We start from the raw sequence: 20,797 nt of genomic DNA, 5'->3' as shown, positions 1-20,797 counted from the left end.
GTGTGCAGAACGCTTAATGCAATTGCTATATTAAGCATTGAAAAAGAAATTGCAAAAATTATAATTTTCCTGAAGTAATTCATGTATTAGCAAGAACAAAATCACGCTTTAAATAAACATGCATTAATATATGTTTGTGTTTGTAATTTTTTTTATTTTACAAAAAATGTAGGACCCAAATAGTTTCTTGCACCCGGGCCCCTTTATAGAGAAGGCCGGCCCTGCGGAGCAGTAGATACTGTCATTCTTAATTATTAACCCTTGAATATGGCGCTAATAATATAGTAATTCGCAATACTAATAAAACAATGGCACGTTTAAAACCTATTACGGGCCCCGGGCAAGTGCCTTGCCTGCCTTGTGCCAAATTAGGCCCTGGATTAACGGTATCAAAAGCAGATCAAATGAATGTTACGTTACGTATAAAACGTCACGTAACATTCATTCCTTGTTGTCATATCTACCAAAAACAGCATAAAGTTTCCTCTCATATTTTTTTGCAATTTCAATTGCACCAATGCATTTAATACAAATTTGATTCTGGCAAGATCGGACAGGTCGAAAACCTGCTCGCATAAAATATCATATTTAATAATACAATCTTCTAATCTTGTATAAAAACGTAAATAGTTTACCGATTACAGTAACCTAAGATATGGGTCAATAATTTTTTGGATCATACACATCGCCTTTTTTATATACTGGAATAATTAAAGGTACAATCCATTTTTCCGGGAAAGTAAAGTAAAATTTCTTTTAATAGTGTTAAAAACTTCCAATGTTTTAAGAAGAAAATTTTCTGAAAAACACTAAAAATTCTGTTCTAATAAATACAATTCCAAATGAGTTTCTGTTGTAAACACTTTATACACACATTCATGGACAATTGTTCATCATTAATAAGTAAAGAATATTCTTTAGAGAATTTAGTAACAATAATTAAACCATCTTTCGAAAAGAATTCTTAAATTAACCAACGAACTTTTACGTTTAAAACTTTCAATTATTTGTTAAAATATTTCGGTTATTACATGTCACCAATCTCCTATTTAAAAACCGTTGGAATGTACTGCAATTAACATTGCTTTGGTTTTCCTTGTTTTGTTGAAAAAACTCTATTTTTAACTATACAAAGTAGGAATATACTAGTTTTATACATTCTCAGTCAAACATTTTATTATTTCCTTTTTTATTTGCATATTGCATCTGTAAACAGTGGTGCCGCAAATATAACCAAGAGTGCTACCATCAAATTTTCATTTTCCAAATGTACAGATGTAAATTTAAGGATATATGGCACCATCTAATTCCCATGACTAGTTAATCTACAAATTTTAAGTTTATCTGACATTTTTTATGTTCCTTGCAGAAATGATCAAATTAAGTAATTCTTATCACTTATGTGATTTTAAATAACTGAATCGGAAGGCAAGATATTTCATGCAAAAGCCCACTGTACACCTATGTAACTTACTGTGTATTTGCATTTTAATTGTTGAACGGTGTCAGTTTCGTTACATCATTGCTTATAACATCAAAGTTGACGGCAATTTTTCCTCTAAATTGTACGATAATAGGCCTACAGTAACATATAAGTGGACTGTCTATTTTCACGAAGTCCTTATCCCGAACAGTTTGTAGATATCTATCCTTTCCGAATGTTCTATCATAACACAACACAAGACCCTCTGTTCTATCTATAAGGAGATAGCCCGATGTAGTAAGCACAGGATTGTAAGGAGTGAGGAAATTGTAGGCTTTTAGAGGAACCCTACAATTTCCTCACTCCTTAGAAATCGAGAGAAAATAGTGCTTCGGCCGAAACAACTTGAAAGCTTAGAAATGTACAGTACAAAGCCTTCGTAGTTAACTTCAAGGAGACAGACTCTATTTCGTCAGGCCGGAGAGCGTATAAAAAGTTATAAGTGAAGGTTTCTTCTTCCAATTGTCAGACTAGTAATATCTATCACGCCTTTTTTAATTATGCATAATTAACAGAGACCGAGATTAAAACAGTTCTCTTTATTTCGGATTCGCGCTCACGGCTTCAGTNTCATGGCAGTATGTGATAAATGATGATATCAAATGTGGATAACAATGAATTGACCTACACGTGTAAATAACGGAAAAAGAACAGAGAAGGACCGCGAAGTGAAAATGTGAAAATAAATATGAAATTGAGTTGATAACATAATCGAACAAGTCGAGGCAGCTTATTGGCGCGAAATTCGCGGCCGTCGATGCCAAACAATTGTTGTCATAGACTTCGGAAAGCTAAATGCTTGTAATGAAAGTCACTTAGCGTGCACGGGCGAAAGCCCGGGACCGTTCGGGCTACCGAGCTGTCGCGAATCTGGGAAATCGTAACTGTGACTTATACCGACGTCCTATCTGTCTCTTTTCTCCGTTATCACCAGGCTACCAGTCACATAATTATAAAATGGAAAAACTATGACGGAAAAGTGACGAATCGAAAGTATCGCGAGCGCGTATTATGATGTATGCGTAGGCATACGTGGCTAGAGCGATAGAGGAAAGACAAAGGGAATAGCAAAGACGAGCGCTTAAAAAGTAACCGAATATTCGTTACATCACTAATAAAAAGTTATAAATGAAGGTTTCTTCTTCCAATTGTCAGACTAGTAATATCTATCACATCTTTCTTAATTATGGATAATTAACAGAGACCGAGATTAAAACAGTTCTCTTTATTTCGGATTGGTTCCTATTCGCGCTCACGGCTTTAGCGTCTCCAACATAACGAACAAAAGGTTAGTTCGTCTTAATATACTTTTGTTATCCACAATGATGTATATAGTGCACAATTTGTAGACATCTTAATGGTGTAGTTTCTACATATCAGTCTCTTGCATGTTTTCTTTGTTTATTTTTGATGGGGAAAATGCCTTTTCTCGCAATTATTAACTCCTTTTTACCTCTCAGTAGGATTTTAACTTGGATATTCTGCTTCATAACACGACAAAGATCAAAATTTAGTTTTCATCGTAAATATTTTCACAAACAAACGATGACTACGAGCAATTGTCTATTGTGGCATGCAATTCTTAATCATATTCTGAAATCATTTAATTCAAAATATCTCAAGCTAGTAGTGGCTTGCCCCTGTACATCACACTTTTCCGTTAACTGACGTTTTGAATTGAAAAAAACGAGACTTTCGGTTTGAATCGGAAGATCATATATAGTTAATTGGGGCCTCCTTAAAGTTTCTACATCTGGTCTCGGATTTCATATAATTCCGTTCTCGAGGTTAAGACAATGACAAAATTTAGAAATAAATGTAGCAAAATTGTCGCGTTGTAAGTCAGGAAATAAAATATCATGGCACGAGAGGTACGAGCGAAAGTTTCAAAGTTGGATCAACACTTGCGGACGTGTCAAATTGATTAAGCGATGACATTAAGAACTTAGGGGAGAGATCGTTTAAAAAGTCAGAAATTCAAGGAGAAAGAATGGTCGTTTCCCCCTAGCTCAGTCTGTTTATCCTCTGTGTCCGACTTAATTTTCGTTCGGCCGTATTATAAAGGTTTTTCGCTATTTTTAATATTAATGTTGCATTAATAGGCGAAACCCGCGGCGACCGAGGAATCCTAAGAATTTCATTTATTTCATGCCATGGTCGAAAATGGACGAAAAACATTTATTCCAACGAATTTCGGAGATGGTCAAGCCTGGAGACGTAGAATTTAAAAAGATCCACGGTCGACATTCTGCACCATGTAAATGCAGAAGATGATTTATTTATTTAATTCATTAAATTATTAATATAATTTAAAAAAGAAAAATAATTATAAATTAATTAATTAAAAAAAAATAAAAAAATTGATTTTTTACGAAATTCGAACATTGTTGACGCGTTTTTTAACGTTTGTTCGAAATACGTCACGCATGACGAATCGCAGTTCGATTGTGTTTCTTGTTGCTTTCGGACGTGCTTTTGTTCTGCTCTTGGATTGCGTTGCTTTTTTTGCGGTTTGTGGACTTTTGCGGAGAGGATTCAAGATTTTTTAGGTAAGTCTTAGTCCATATTGACCCTAGACGTAAGAATTGATTTAATATTACTTGGAGAATCGGTCCCAGAAGACATCTCGGCACATCGTTCGATAGTCGGATTCGAATCTTTTAGATTTAAAAAGGCGGTTTGCTTTTACTCGGAAGAATTTAAGCATTAATTTAAGCTTTTGTTTTCACTGGACTAATTGCAAATTTTCTTTTTTACAGGATGAAGACGTTGGTGCGTTGTTGGAGGCGGTTCCGGCGGAGGCAGGCGGTGGCGCCGGAGGGAGAGGGTTCCTCGGACGACGCGGAACGAGTCTGTCGTTCCGTGCCGTTCGAGGAGCGACAGGCAGCGGGTGAAGAAGGCCTTCGCCAAGTGCGCGTGGCGTGGCATCCTCCCGGAGTCGGGATGATGCGACGCTACACCCTGGGTCCAGTGCGCTTGGCCGAGGTCTTCGGGGGTCATCCGGCCACAGACCTTGCTGTGGAGGATGTCGAAAGTGACAGCTCGTCCGAGCTGACACTTTCTGTTTGGTCGCGTTCTGCCCGTTCGTCCGCGACGGCGACGCCACCGCCTGGCCGAAGTCTGGACGGGGAGGAGTCGGAGGAGAGAGCCCCCGAAGTCGAGGGACCGTGCTGTCCGTGGTTTAGTTGCTGCGGACGGCTGCGGTTGCCTTGGCCTAGGCGGTGATCTTCTTCGATTTCCTCTTCTTCACCCGGATGCGACTTTCTTACCGGATTCGACACTTTTTACCCGGACATGACACTTTTTAACGGACGTGACCTTTCTTACCCGGACGTGACCCACGGACTTGACACGTTTCTTCACCGGACGCGACATTCGGCCGACCTTTCTTCCCAAACAGCTGTTATGAGGATTGAGCTTCCGGTTAGGGTTGGTTAGGTTAGCCTAGGCTAGCCTAACGAACCCTTCGCTCTTCTCATAACACTGTTCGGGAAGAAAGGCTGTCTGATTAAGGTAATAATCTTGACCTTAGGTAATAAATGAATAAACTTCTCGTTTTCTCACTGCCTTTGTGTTTTGTAGGAACATTTGGGAGGGAGAAGAATCTCCCTCCCCAACTTTACCACGAAGAGGACCAAGTGACCATTTATCGTACAAGTGAATATTTTCCGATGGTAAGAACTCTTTCGTTTCATTTCTTAACACATCTTATTCTCGTATCGTAATTTACTGTTTTCTGTTTATAGACATGCCGAAGATGTTCTTCGATCACACACATACACACACACGCACGGACATAACACCACTGTACACGAAGATATACACCGTTTAACCTTTACTCGAATTCTCGCACTCACGCACTTACACGTCAAGCGCCTCGTTCTGTGTAATTCGACACAATGAAACAACCCGAACACACGCTTCCCACAAATCCAACCCCTGGGTCCTCGTCCCGGGAAGTGGAAACGCCAATTTTAAAGATTAAAAGACTTTAAATTGGCGGCCGAAGGGGCTCTGGTAATCACACATCTTGCATCGATTAAATGGAATTTCAGACATTAGCATCAATAATCGTTTGGTGATGAATTGGGAAGGAGAGGAATCCTGTACCAAGTATTAAACATTGTTTTTCCCACTATGTTTTGTTTTTGTGGCTTTTTTTTAAATCGTGGTCTCAAACTTTTTCAGGCAAATTGCAAGGAATAATTTGTTGTATATGATTTTTTTTTTTTTTTTTGAAATACGAAAATAAATTTTTACTTCATATTTGTTTATGGTTATTTTAATACTTAAACAACAACATATTTACAGGATATCAATTAATTTTAATGGGAAGTTTGAAAACCAGACGGTTTCAAACTTTTTTCCAGGATTGCATATATAAAAGCATTTTAACTTGAATTTAACAAAAAGTTTACAAGTTTAGCATGCATAAATCATTTAAAAAACGCGGAGAAACGAGAACGTATACAGCGAAGTTCACCAGAATTGTGCACTAAGTGATAGCTGCGAGGAAGAGGTAGTCAACCTTCTACCGTGTTAACGCTCTGAACACACCTGAAATTTCCCTAAAATTAGCAGAGTTTTCCCTTAATAGCGTTGCTCCACATATCAAAAAAAGTATTGGTATTTCGACAATCCAGAGAAAAACAGATTTTCACGTTAGGACGTAGGCGCTAGGGCACAGCTGTGGTTTTCTGTGTTAGCACTGTTTGTTAGGACTGGTGTTTTAGGACTAAGACAGTTTGAGTTAAAGCCACAGTTTAGCAAAAGCATCGTGTGATAACGATTGTATATTTATGTAATAAATGGTCATATCTGTATTATGTATATCCAGCAGGTTTATGCCTTTTAAGTGTCATGGCGGAAGCTTCAAAGATGGCGGCCCGGTTCGGGGTCTGGTAGTCATATGGCGTTGGGAATAACCGTACAGAATGGCAAAATACGACTATTAAATTTAGGAATAATTTTGTCTGACGAAGATATTCAACTCTAGGCTATTATTTTATTTTTAAATTAGATACTTATTTTTATCACGGGAAAGTTTTACGGATAACAAAATTAAAGTTAGAATATAAATATTTGTTTAAGCAGGTCGTATTTTTCGGTCGAGTGCCGAGCATGCAGTCAATTATCGAGCATTGTATTTTTTTTAACGTGCATTCAAATATCGAATTATTCGAGTTGGGAGTAGTTCGTGCACTGAGGCACCACTGTATATATTTCTAGCGCTGATACTTTAAGTTAAGAATGATTTTGTAAAGGTCGCTTTTCATAAAACCTTTCTCCTGTTATCACGTTTCCTTTTAATGATAAATTTTTTAGTACTTTAATTAAATTGGTTTAACTCCAAGCATGAAGTTTCTGCTGCTTATAACTGTAATTATTTTTGTATTAATTCATATTTCGTATGAAGAAACTACGGATGAATTTTGCTGTAANGGAAGCTTGAAGTTTATTCAACAAAAATATAGTTGTTGTACCTTCTTGAATGAGAGGATGATCTTTGAAAGATTTCATTGCATTTGCTCAAACTGTGAATAAATGTACAAATAATAAACTTCTAACAAAAATTACAAGTGTAATAAAGTCAAAAATAAATTTTTTATACTTGCTTTTCCATTTTTTTTAACAACATTGTTGAATAATAGATGAACAGTTTTGTTAGAAATTTAATTTGGGAAAATATAGATATTCTCTTAGAACATCTTGTCTTTTTATTCCTATTACTAAAATTACCATTGCATTTTTAATAATTAATTAATTATATAAAATGTATTAAAGTTTATAGGAACTTGGTTGTAATTTATACTGACTGATTATAAATTGGAAGTAAATTTAACATGAATACTAATTTTAAGGTGAGTGTAACACCATACATTCATTCGTATTTAATTTTTTCACTTTCTCAAACAATTTTTATAGATTATTTTTTCATGGAGTAACACTCGCTATTATGCTATGCATTTGTTGTATGCTTTTTAGAAGTTACAGATTTAACGTCATAAATTAAATCTAGAGAAACTGCCATTTTAGCTATACATTTCACCAGATCGTTGGATGTGAGGTTTTCTCCGTGATCAGTTTTGTTGGATGACGTGATCCGTTATTTAAAAAACTTTATTCGATTTAACAGCAAATGAAGTTTTAAATTCATACTTCCATGTTGTACGATTACCAGCATATCGTTTATTAGGAACTCCCGAATTTATCAAAGGGATCATTGAAAGAAAAACAAGTGAGTGATAAGAGCCTATCTCTGATAAAATACATAGGCCTAGATCATTTACAATATGAGAATATATGTCTTGTAACACTATGACGAAATCAATTACACTGCCTCCTTTAGTTGCATAGTAAGTAAAATCACATATTTTTTCTCCTGGCAGTAAACCATCTAAACACACAAGACTGTTATTTTTACAAAATTGATAGAGAAGTTTCCCTCTATTAATAAGTGTTTTGCGAACAGAGCATACAAGAAAATTGGTCTTTATTGGAAAAGAACAAGCGTTTTTAATTATATCGTATTTTTAAAACAACTTTTGTGTGTGAGGATTATTTGTTCATGGACATAAATTATCATGTAAAACGATTAATTCTACAGCTGAGATGTGATCAAAATCATATTTTGATGTTTTTTTTTTTACTCTTTTCACCCTGTGGGCACTAAGAGGCCTCTTATAGCAGGCCCATAATGGGTTCAGCCAGGCCCACAACGGGGCGACCGAGTGGTGAGGGACGGGACCTGACATATCCAAACGGACCACCCCCGAAAATTTTCTGGGGATTCCTTGACCCTGTCTGGATTTGATCTCAGGCCCTCCCAGAGCGTTAGGTTGCACCTTGACCGCTCGGATATCCGGAATTTATATTTTGATGTATAACACTAGACAGAGCCGGCCCTACCATAGGGCGAAAGGAGCAACCGCTCCAGGCGCTAAGTCCTAGGGGGCGCCTCAGTGGTAAAGAAAATTAAAGGGTATAAATTTGGGGCAACCAAGGGCAGTGGCGTAGCGAGGGGGTGCAAGGGGGTGTATCAAGCACTGGGCGCTACTCGCAGAGGGGCGCCCAAATGGTCTCCAAGACGAACTATATGTGTTTCTGGAGGGGGCGCCAATAAAGTGTCGTGCCCCGAGCGCCAGTTACTACTGACCAAAGGGGCGCCATAATAGGATCTCGCTCCATCCTAAAACTTGCCTCGGGCCGGCACTGACACTAGATTAATAACAGACCCTGAGAGAATTTGCAGTAACTGTAGTTTGTAAACGTATAAAACTTGGGAACGTATTATTTCACTGTATCAAATTTGAAACAAATAGGAAAAGTATTTGATCAGATTTAAATACTGGAAAGATATAATTAATTTATCGCGTTAAAAAAAAAAAAACAAAAAAGATTATTCTTGTGTTATCTTGTCCTAAGCTATTATATTAATTTGTACTAACTTCAGTTTTTATGTAATACTTTAATCCCTCTTTTTTAAAACTCTTTCCTCCCTGTGGGCACTAAGAGGTCATCTTTTAGCAAGCCCATTATGGGTTCGGCCAGGCCCACAATGGGGTGGCCGGGTGGTGAAAGACGAGGCTCTACATATCTGGACGGACCATCCCCCGAAAAATTTCTGGAGATTTTTTCAATCCCGACTCGCCTAGAGCCAAGGACTTTAAACTACAGTCCTTGTAGTATACAGTCCTTGGCCTAGAGCGGTGGGCTGTCATCTTGACTGCTCGGCCATTCGGCTGTGTTTTAACTCCCTTGTAACGAACTAAGATTTCATACAATAAAGAATTGAATTATTTGGCTCGATATTATAAGCAGAGAACAAAAAGTCTGAAATATTAAAATTTCAAAACCTATTTGCATCTAAGGCATAATACAATTAATTCTTATCAAAAGTTTTTATCCACTAGAGGTCGTTTTGTGATCCGTCATGCTTTGCGAACTATCATGTTCATTGCAAAGCACAGTAAAGGTTTGTGTATGTAAGTGTTCCTATGTTAATTGCTATATAAAATACAAAAAAATTTATAATTTGAGTATGTATATATAAGTAATTGATTTAAATGAAATAGTACATTCAAACATTTAATATACATAGTAATTAAAAGTTTTTCGAATAGCTGATTATTATTATTATTTACAAACTTGATTAGATTCATATCTATTTTGGGTTGAAGTTACTTTGAGGTAATTTGTGTAAAAATATATTTGCATATAAACACATTACTAAAAGGAAGTCATGAAAATTATTTATTTCAGCAAATATTTTCATTTACGTTTAATGATAAATAATGTATTCTATTTTGAATTATAACATTGTACTTTATGGATTTTATTAGATTAAAATCCTGTAATTTTATTTAAATAGTTTTTTTAATTATGTATAAGTATCTTACTTTATATTTTTCATTGAAAAAAGATTAAATTAAAAATTGATAAAAATATAGTCATTAAAATATAATTTTTAGAATCTTGCTGTGTATACAAATATTAATTGTCATTAATTAATATAATTAATATATAATAATTAACAATATAATGCATTAATTGTCATTATATATTTTGTTCTACATGTATTGATGATAGCCTTCTAAGATTGTAGATTCTTAATGAAACAAACAAACAGATTTTAAAATAACTGGATTAAATCACTCATATTTCAGAAATATTAATTCCAAAGTTCTTTTTACACCTGTTGCTTATTTTTACATATCTGCTAGAGTGGTTTCCAACATATACAAAAGTCTGATAAACTTTACAAATCAAACAAACAACCTGATTCTTATTGGCTACTTAAGGCTACTAAGATATTAACAAAGGAAGGAGTTTCTCAAATCAGTCTTAAATTTTAATAAAATATATATTGTTTGATAGAGGGGGGAAAAAACTGTATTTTTTTTCTTTTATCTGTCAGATCAGCCATTTGCAAGAAATAGGGTTCTAAAATGTTTTGGAACCCTATTCTAAAATGTGTTACGGTAAAATGTCATCGCCGACTCGTGTTATGACAGGATTGTTCGAATCGAGACCAATAGCAGATATTGCACAAACCGTTGAGTTTAAACGAGCAGCGGACCTACTAAAACCATTTATTATTTAACAGCCATAAAAATTATATTTATATTAATGATGTCTCCAAAGTTCAGCAAATTTTTCACAGAAAAATAATTTATCAGGAAATATGAGCCACCGTTCGATGCGCCATTCCACGACAAAAACAAGCTTAAGCAATGGTGTAGTTGAATGGTGCACACTCAGTAAGTAATCCTACAATTTTTTGTTTGTAGCGTAGTTTATATGGATTATTCCCAAAAAATTATACGTGTTTTGGAAATGTTGAGTCAAATTAGTCTAGAATCGATTAATTTTATGGAAGAAAACCTTTCAAACAGCCGTAGTCCCTAAACTGCATACATGCCGGGCTGTGATTGGCTCAGGTATTTAAGTGACTTGTACAACATGGAATTCATAAAACATGGAACGTATCTACCATGTTATAGGGTGGTCTACTGCACAATAGTGGCAACATTTTTTGGATTTATTGACATTTTCCAAAGTAATATAAGTAACATGTTTAAATGCAATAAATTTAAATTAATTAATTAAATAAAATAGTAAAATAAGTTTATCAAACTAAGTTTATCAAACTATAAGTTCTTACAGATACTACTGAAAAATTGTCACTTTTCACAAACCAAATATAAAATTGAAACTAGAACCAATCAGAACAAAATCAGAAGATAAAACAAACTTTTGAAGAAACTAATCAAATAAATGACAGCGATAATGCATTCTAAAGAAGTGAGTACTGGACAGAACAACAAAGAGCAAGATGGGTGGGAATTGATCCCTTAACATGTCCAGTCCAGCCACAACACTATATTTCTATATGAATTATTAAAACATTTTAGAAATGGCTGATCTGACAGTTAAAAGAAAAGAAGACGGGTCTTCTTATTTTTTTCCCTCTACTGTATATTTTATTAAAATGTAAAACTGACATGAGAAGTCCCTCTCTTAAGGCTGTTATACATGTTACGGAAATCTTCAAAGGATGGTACTTAAAAGACGAAAAAAAATCGAATATAACTGGCTGGATCGAACATAGTAATTTACAAAACTTATTAAAATATTTCCCAACGTATAAAGAATTATTTTTATTTAAAGGTGGATAGATAGAAACAAAAATTATGGTTAATCCTCAAAGGATTTCGTAACGTGTATAACAGCCTTTATAAACAATTTAGCCTTAACTCTAAACACGAAATTGGCCAATGGAAAAGTTGTTTGACAGGTTTTTCTGTACAAGTTTCCCTTGTATCCTGAGGGGTAAAATCAATTTAGTCTCTAGGTACATGAATAGAAAACATTTTCGGAGCTTAAATAGTAAACAGTAACAGTTTTCAGAGCCTAATAAAAATCAGGCTATTTACTATGGTTTTTTTACTACTACTGTTTATTCATGTATCTTAACTGTGTTTACTATACTAATTAATCTCAATGTATTTTCACTGATGATCAAATGGCTGAGCAGTCAAGGTGGCAGCTTACTGCTCTGCAGAACACGGGATCAAATGTGGACGAGTAAAAAAAATCCCCAGGAATTTTCAAGGGGGTCCATCTGGATATGTCAGGCTCTATCCCTCACTACCTGGCTGCCCCATTGTGGGCCTGGCCGAACTGATAATGGGCTTGCTAAAAGAGGCTCTCTAATGCCCACAAGTCAGAAAGAGTTAAAAAAAAAAAAAAAAATGTATTTTCACTGTAGAAGATTGTTTGCAAAATCAGTAAAAATTATTACAATATGCCTATATTGTTCCAGTAGCTGAGAGAGAATCAGTTTTAAAAGGGTAATGTTTCACTTGAAATTGTTTGAATGATTTTATTATCTTTAAATATGATGAATAAGAAAATGCAAAATCACTAAATAATGAAATAATTTATCTTAAACTGTCATTCATATAAAAATCTTCACAAAAGAGAGAGAAATTATTTAAAATATTTTGAAAGTTTGTATCTCCTAAATATTGTGATTTTATCCATAGTTTTTTGTATTTTTCTTTTTTAACACAATGTATACATTGTTCACATCTATACCCTAAAACCTCAAATTGTGTTGAAATATATTTATGATATGTAGCTTTTAAAAATGTTATGAATAGTTAAATTTGAAATAATTTAACATTTGATAGAATTTGTTAAAACCTTAATTTTCCAAAAAAAAAAAAAAAAAAAAGCATCTATTAATGGCCCACTGATATGTCAAAAAGAAGTGAGGTAAAGATTTCATTGCAACAAATGGTTGATGGTTGACTTGACTGATGGAAAAAAGTATTGACTATGTATCAGCTGAGTTGTGGATGGAGATAGAATGATCAAAATTACTGCTGAATATTCACTAAGGAATATGCACAGTTCAAATCCAGACAAAACAGTACAGTACTTTATTTTCATACAATGCTTATACATTTAACCATGAAAGCACCAAAGAATTAAGTCTTTAAAAGAATGACATCAAATCATCTGTGACTTGGTTTCCAACAGCACTTTTACCATCCAAGGGAGAGGGCGATTTCTTGAACAGAGTAACATTCTGATGTGTAGCATTGTCACATTTCGTGCCACCCTCTATTTATTTTGATAATATTGTTTAATAATACTATTATTTTACAAACTTAATTGAAATATTTTTTAAATTGATTATTAAAATAAATAATTCATTGATTTTTCTCACTGAAAATAATTTAATATTGTGATCTACAGCTTTATTGATACTATTCTGATTTGATTCTTTTGATTACAAAAGAATCAAATCAGAATAGTATCAATAAAGCTGTATCAATCTTACAAATTAGTGCTACAATCTACATAGCTTAAAAATTTATTGTTAGTGGATTTGTGGCTATTTAATGAAAAGGGATGTGGATGTGGTTGTGGAATGGGAAAGTAGTATGAAGTGAAAATGAGAAAAGCATGTATTGATCTATTCAAGATTATAGCACTGTGTTGTTGTGCTGTAATCTTGAAGAGATCACTGTACTTATTTAAGATGTTCATTGTATGACCCTGCTTGTATCTGTCAGCCATAAAAGAAGCAATTTTCATAGCTGCTGGCCATGGGAGATGCTGTCCTTGCATTAGCCAGGTATGGAGAAACTATCCTTGCACTTCCCAACACAGAGAGGTGATCCTAGAACAAAGCAATAGACTTTGATTGTTTTGTTCTTGTATTTTGTTTGTTTTTTACATCTACTTTCCATTAGGTGCACACAATGCTGTTTTCTATTTTTCTCTGCTGAATTTCGTTAGGCATGCTCAATCATGTCAGGGAGTATGGACATTGTCACTTTGACTTCACCATATATTGAAAACAAAGTCATAGACTACATTTTTGGAATCTTCATCACAATTAATGGAAAATGGCAAAGTTTCATCAAAATTGGTCTATTGAATTTTGAAAACAAGCACAATTCTACAAGCCTATAGAAGACATGCTATTGACCTTGGGACATTGCCTGACAAAGATGTGCAATATTGCAATATACAGGGTGGACCAAAAAGAATATACGTATTTCAAACTGATATATTTAATAAACTATCGATAGTAGCGGTGTGCTGCGGGTATCGGAGGAACGAGTGCATTGTCTAGTTTGTCCCCAGATGTCAGTTGTGCTTGGTTACAATGACGTATTCACAGTTGTTGTAAAATGGCTATGCCACAGCACAAAAGCTTTTGTATTCTTGAGCTTGCGAAGTGTAATTCCGTGATTACAGTGCAAAGACGTTTCCGGTTGAGGTACGAAATTGATCCTCCGAATGGATGGAACATTCGCAGATGGTACCGTCAGTTTGTTGACACAGGTTGTGTATGTAAAGGAAAGAGTCCTGGCCGACCTCGTGTATCTGAAGAAAATGTCGCACGGATTCAAGCTGCTTACCAACGTAGCCCTTCAAAATCAACACGTCGTGCCAGTCGGGAATTGCAGCTGCCTAAAACAACAGTTTGGCGTGTTTTGAGACGCAGGTTAGTTATGAAGCCCGGACCGAACTCCCGCCCGGACCCCGGTTCCCGGACACCCGGACGGAACTCCCGCCCGGACCGTTGGATTGACGGGCAACTTGATGGACGGGGTCCATCAAGGACACCGTCTATGTTCCTCCACTACCACAGAACCTCGATGAGTTGAAGAACCGGATCCGTACTGCCATTACATCAGTGACACCGGACATGCTTAGTCGAGTATGGCAGGAATTTGAGTATCGGTGTGATATTGTTCGTGTCGCTGGTGGAGGACATATTGAACACCTGTAATCTAAACTAGAGAGTTTCATAAATATGTGTCCCAAGTTCCATAGTTGTATGTCTTACAGTTTATTAAATATATCAGTTTGAAATACGTATATTCTTTTTGGTCCACCCTGTACTTGTGCTATGACCTTATATCTCGAAAATGAAGTCATGGACCCCCATTTTTTATAACATTTTTGGATTCCTCATTGCTATAAATGAAAAATGTCAAAGTTTTATCAAAATAAATTCATCAAATTTTGAGATTGAATACAATATTGTAAGCCATATAGAAGCTTTGCTGTATTTGCTATCTTTAGTGTAAAATAGTAATTTAATTACAGCATAAAAATAGCAAACTGATTGGTTGATTAGTATTGCTAATATATGAACAATTTTAAGATTAGAAAAGCTACATAATATTGAATACATTTTACAAGTTTTCTTGGCAAAATACTGCTATTTTAGAAAAAAATGTTTATTATTAGTTTGAAAGAAGTAAAAAAAACTAATTACTTAAATAATTTTCAAAATATTTTTATAACAATGATTATATGGCAAGCAATGTATCTTTTCAAAAAATTTATGACATACAGTAATATGAATTTTAATAATTTTTAATTTTTATTTTTGCAGAAATTGAATTGAACTTTGTTAAGGCTTGTATTTCATCTAACAATTGTAAGAAATTTGCTTATTTTAATATAAACATCCCTATTTCAATGAAAGAAATGTGAACAATTTTAAATGGTTTAATATTTTAGATAATTACAATTTAGCTAAACTCATCTTTAAAATAATCTGTGAATTGTAACATTATCCAATACATTACAATGTCAAGATTTCTTAAAAATTTAAACTTTTGATGAATATAAAAAAATATTTTTAGGATTGATACTTCTAAAATAGGATTTAAAATATTAAAAAATACATGTGGGAGGTATGTAATGTTTACATTTATATATTAAAATAAATATATCCATTTAATTCAAGAATAGAAATATTTTTATTTGAGAAAATTTACAAGAAAACATTTTTGTTAAAATTCAATTTAACTATATGTAAAGTCAAAATTACTTATTGTGACATTGTCACAGTGCCAGACAACAATTTTTAATCATATTTTAATTTAAATAAATATAACTTGACACTGAATCTGAAACTTGTTTAATTTTTCTCTATGATGACATTTTTTCAAATTTTAACTCTAGTATGACATTCACTGTTGAATATCAATTTTTAACCAGTCAGTCAATCAGATTTTTCAGAAAATGGATAAACTTAGCATTCTCCAAAAAAAAAAATCTAGATATATATTTTGTGCTTAATCATTTGCTATTCAGTAATTCTTCTCTTTGAATGCTGCAGTCTTGTTGATAGAAAGGAAGCTTGAAGTTTATTCAACAAAAATATAGTTGTTGTACCTTCTTGAATGAGAGGATGATCTTTGAAAGATTTCATTGCATTTGCTCAAACTGTGAATAAATGTACAAATAATAAACTTCTAACAAAAATTACAAGTGTAATAAAGTCAAAAATAAATTTTTTATACTTGCTTTTCCATTTTTTTTAACAACATTGTTGAATAATAGATGAACAGTTTTGTTAGAAATTTAATTTGGGAAAATATAGATATTCTCTTAGAACATCTTGTCTTTTTATTCCTATTACTAAAATTACCATTGCATTTTTAATAATTAATTAATTAATTAATTAATAATATATAGTTTATTCTCATTTTTTCACTAGTTAAGTTTAGTTTGAATGTTCTTTGCCAGAATATAAGCTTAATTAGGACTGCATAATGGTTTGAGATAGAAAGCAGGAAAATAAAATTACATTGGTAAAGTTCTGGGGTATGCATATTGGAACCTCACAGACTGCATGCAGCCTGTGATTGTGTGTTGCTCATGACTATTCTAATTGATTAACTTTAATTTTAGTAATTATCAAAACACTAATCAACTTGTTTTCAAATGCTTGATACTAGTTAGCAACTAACTATTCTGACAAGGTAAATTGGCAGCAGCATATTACTGCTTATTCTCATTGTTTTCATAAATTACATTAATTGCTTGTTTTCAAGAACTCTGTTTTCAGTTTGAGTTAAGTTTTCAATTCTTAAAAGTATTTGATTCTGTCCCTAGTTAATTCCACAAAGACTAATATTAAAATTTGTGGAGAGGGCTAGTCAGATACAGCATTATCACAATGTAGTGGAGAATAAGCATGGGAAATTTTTTTAAGAATTTTCCCATGCATTTTTCTCGTTTTCGTTTCAGAAAAATATTTTTAAACAGTTATGTCTTGTTAAAAAAAATCTTTCTTTATTGTCACATAATTTCTTTTTATGTGAATTTTTTATCGCAGTAATTTTTGGCTAAAATTTTTTTACAAATATTGACATCATTCTCCAGTGATACGTGATCACTCTTGACAGGTATATCCATCAATCACTGCAGAGTGATTAACAAGGATTTTGTGTCCAATGCCCTCTTGTCACATGTTCTTTGTTTTTCTGGCAAGGTTCAAAATCATTTTTTAGTTTTTACATTCAGGTTTTCAGCTTATAGTAAGATTTAATATAGAAAATTGCTCTTTTCTAAAGAATTTTTCTCAATTAGTTAGGTTTCCATTTTATTCAGGTTCTGTTTTAGACAGTTTTGACTGTATATTACATTTTTACTTTAAAATAAAGTTTATAATTTGGCAAGTTAAAAGATTAACCAGGATGATTTGTCTAGACAAATTATTAAATTATATCTGACTTTATTTTCTGTATATAACTTTCTTTAAATACTAGTTATAATAATTATACTGAATGTAAAAGGTGATTTATAAAGACATTTACACTTACAGTATTGTAAATTTCAAAACTGTAAAAGATTAGTACAATAAAGCCTTGATTTAATGAACCTATTTAAAAGACAAAAAAATATTCTGTTATCAATGAAAAAGAACATTTTTTTAAAAAATTAGTCAATATACATATCAATTACTCAATATTAGTGATGCAACAAATAGTATATTCGGCCAGGAGCGTGGCTGAATAGCCAAATATATGGCCAAACTATTAGTCTTAATTAACGCACGTACAAAAATTGGTGCGCAAACCGCATTATGGCGAGGATCGTGCATCCTGTTCTCTATTGGCCTGCTGTCACTACATTTCGCCAATCGCATTAATTCTTGACAGTTGTAGTGGACAGGCAAGAGCGTCATGGCAGCATGTGATAAATGATGATATCAAATGTGAATAACAATGAAATGACCTACACGTATAAATAACAGAAAAAGAACAGAGAAGGACCGTGAAGTAAAAATGTGAAAATAAATATGAAATTGAGTTGATAACATAATCGAACAAGTTGAGGCAGCTTATTGGCACGAAATTCATGGCTGTCAATGCCAAATAATTGTTCTCATAGACTTCGGAAAGCTAAATGCTTGTAATGAAAATCACTTAGCATGCACAGGTGAAAGCCTGGGACCATTCAGGCTACCAAGCTGTCTGGAACTTCAGTTACGATAAATAATTTTATACAATGAAACAAAAAAGTTAATTTAATTTTCAAGTTTATAATAAGGGATGATTTCATAAAAACACTTTACAGATAATTAATTATTATTTTTTTCACATTTTATGTCCTAAGTTTCGATCTAATTTGCCCATGCAGTAAAAATTTTCAAACAAATTTTTTACTCTTTTTCACCCCTTTAGGGTTGAATTTCGTATAATGTTTTCTTAGCATGCCTAAACTTTACAAAAGGAACACACCCTCAAATTTTTATGTTTCTAGCATCAGTAGTTTTGGCTCTGCGTTAATTATCCCATCAAGACATTCTTTTATATATGAGTATATAGATGACCATACTACATAATAAGTAGGTAGTTTTCATTTGATTTGTTATTTTTTTTTTATCTCTTAAAAATAATTTAGTTATATTAATTTTCCTTTGATCTTTTACATAAATAAGCAAAAAATTGTGCTTTCTCGAACTTGAAATGTTCAGCATTAATAAAAGTTACCAAAATGATTAATTTACTGTGTTTTTGTTATTTCTTACTCCTATTTTTAGGTATTCAGTATTCAGTCAAATAGCAAAACAGGCTGAATACCGAATAGTAACCGAATATTCGTTGCATCATTACTCAATATACATTGTAATAATAATTTATTTATATTTATATATTATAATAATGTTTTAATACATCCTATACATTGTCAGTTTGTTGTTATATGTTAAAATTTGATTTAATGAACTTTCAACAATATCGGATATCCTTTCTCCAATTAGTCCATAAATTGAGGACCTGCTGTGTGTAGAATAATATAATAAATTACTATAAATAACACAATAACCTGTTGATTTTATAATTATTATTCACTCGAGAATTTCTATAGAAGAATAATAATAAAAAGTATCATCTAAATACAAAGACTAATGCAAGTCTTATTTAAATAAATACATGAAAATTTAATTTTCAGATTTTTCGAACTGCTGTTGAAAATTTGCATCCCTCTCCAACAGACACGTGTTCTTTATATTTAAATCATGCTACAATAGCTGCTTTACCTTCAAAGTGTTCTCGTCATAATACTCCATCTCAATCTCATTCAATCACTAAATTAGTAAGAAATTGCACAGTTGGTGTGGATGAATATATAGTGGTATGTTGATTGAATTTTTTAATTCATATTTTGAATAATGAAGACATTATTAATTTGAAAATAATTAGTCAGAATAATTAGTGTAAATTTAAAAGAATGCTTTAATATTTTAAATATAAATATCAGATTTTCTTACTTAACATAAAAGTATTAGGGCTGGTTCACATTACAATGGATTTTGCAGTGGCAAATTGATAATGACATTGACTTACTTGCCATTGTTACATCATTTCATAATGGAATAGTAGTATGTTGCTGACTTGAGTCCAGCATGACTTTTACTATGACGACAAGCAGAAAGTTGAATGTTTCTCCAATGATAGATTATTTGAATAACATAAGCTTTTTGTTTTTCAACATGGTAAGTTATAAACTTGATGTTTAATTTTGTTGTGTGATGTTAACAGTGAAATTTTAATTGAAATAGTAAGAGAACACTAATCTCAATTACCTCTATTGGTCTTTGACTTGTATGAACATTTAATTGTATTTCTGCAATTTGGGTTACTGTGATATTCAATTTATTTCTTTCCAAAATATAACTTTCTCTCAAATTCTCTTTTTAGGCTTATCATAATTTCTAAATTTTGATGAGGCATTATTTAAAACTAAATACAAATAATTTGCCACAATTTGCATTACGATAGCATCCATTTTTTATTTAAGCTGCAACCCTATCCAACACTGTTCACTTGTGATTATGTCAAGGTCAGAATGACACAAGGTGCAATGTAAACAGGAGCACATCAGGAACAGTAGGCAACCTTTTTGATGCCACAGCATTTTCTGCCATAATGTGAACCAACCTTTAGAGTTTCAGTTTTAATCATAACATTTTTATTGACCTTATCAGATATTTTAATGGATTTTATCAGCCTTTATTATGCTTATATTTTATGTTAATAAGTTTCAATTGAAATTCATTATTAATGTTATTTTTATTGTGGATTATAAACTTATAAACTGTAATTACATTTATGATTATTTATAATAATGAAAAATTTTCTAATTACTTTTGTTATGATGTAAGATTGAAATAACTTTTTATCATTTTATTTAGTGTAAAAGGTAAAATAATTTAAAAATCTCTTTATATTGATTTTACAAATCCTAAAATTACTAAAGTTTCTAAAACTTGTTTTTGTGTAAAATAGGAATGTAATTGATCGTTTATATAATAATCTTAATATCACAATATAGTTATAATAAGAAAAGTTTTTAATTATGAAATTTAAAGCAAGCATTATATCATATTTTTAAATATTAATAAAAAATGATATATGAAATTTATGTATTTTTATCAAGACTAAGTCTTGTTTGAATCATCAAGTATAGTTTTGACTCCAACTA

The 20,797-nt window shown here is 32.7% G+C and overlaps 1 protein-coding gene and 1 long non-coding RNA gene across 2 annotated transcripts in view; both read left to right on the top strand.

Annotated features, from left to right (window-relative positions):
* Positions 1-3,893: 3,893 nt before the first annotated feature.
* LOC111623595 lies at positions 3,894-5,685 on the top strand. The gene is made up of 4 exons (XR_002756451.1): positions 3,894-4,032; positions 4,243-5,157; positions 5,230-5,596; positions 5,672-5,685. It is a non-coding gene; the product is annotated as an uncharacterized LOC111623595 (long non-coding RNA).
* An 8,508-nt stretch (positions 5,686-14,193) lies between these two features.
* The window catches only part of LOC111623561 (probable aminopeptidase NPEPL1), a 40,129-nt gene continuing 33,525 nt past the window's right edge, over positions 14,194-20,797 (top strand). The window contains exons 1-4 of the mRNA XM_023366175.1: positions 14,194-14,510; positions 15,664-15,714; positions 18,855-18,939; positions 19,265-19,447. Of these exons, the coding sequence (XP_023221943.1) occupies positions 14,194-14,510; positions 15,664-15,714; positions 18,855-18,939; positions 19,265-19,447 (636 nt within the window). The remainder of the gene's footprint in view (positions 14,511-15,663; positions 15,715-18,854; positions 18,940-19,264; positions 19,448-20,797) is intronic.

Source organism: Centruroides sculpturatus, unplaced genomic scaffold (assembly GCF_000671375.1).
Source record: "Centruroides sculpturatus isolate CEXI.00-Female unplaced genomic scaffold, Cexi_2.0 scaffold16, whole genome shotgun sequence".
Lineage (NCBI taxonomy): Eukaryota > Metazoa > Arthropoda > Arachnida > Scorpiones > Buthidae > Centruroides > Centruroides sculpturatus.
Note: the sequence above shows the minus strand (reverse complement) of the source record. Positions and strands in the feature narration are given on the sequence as shown.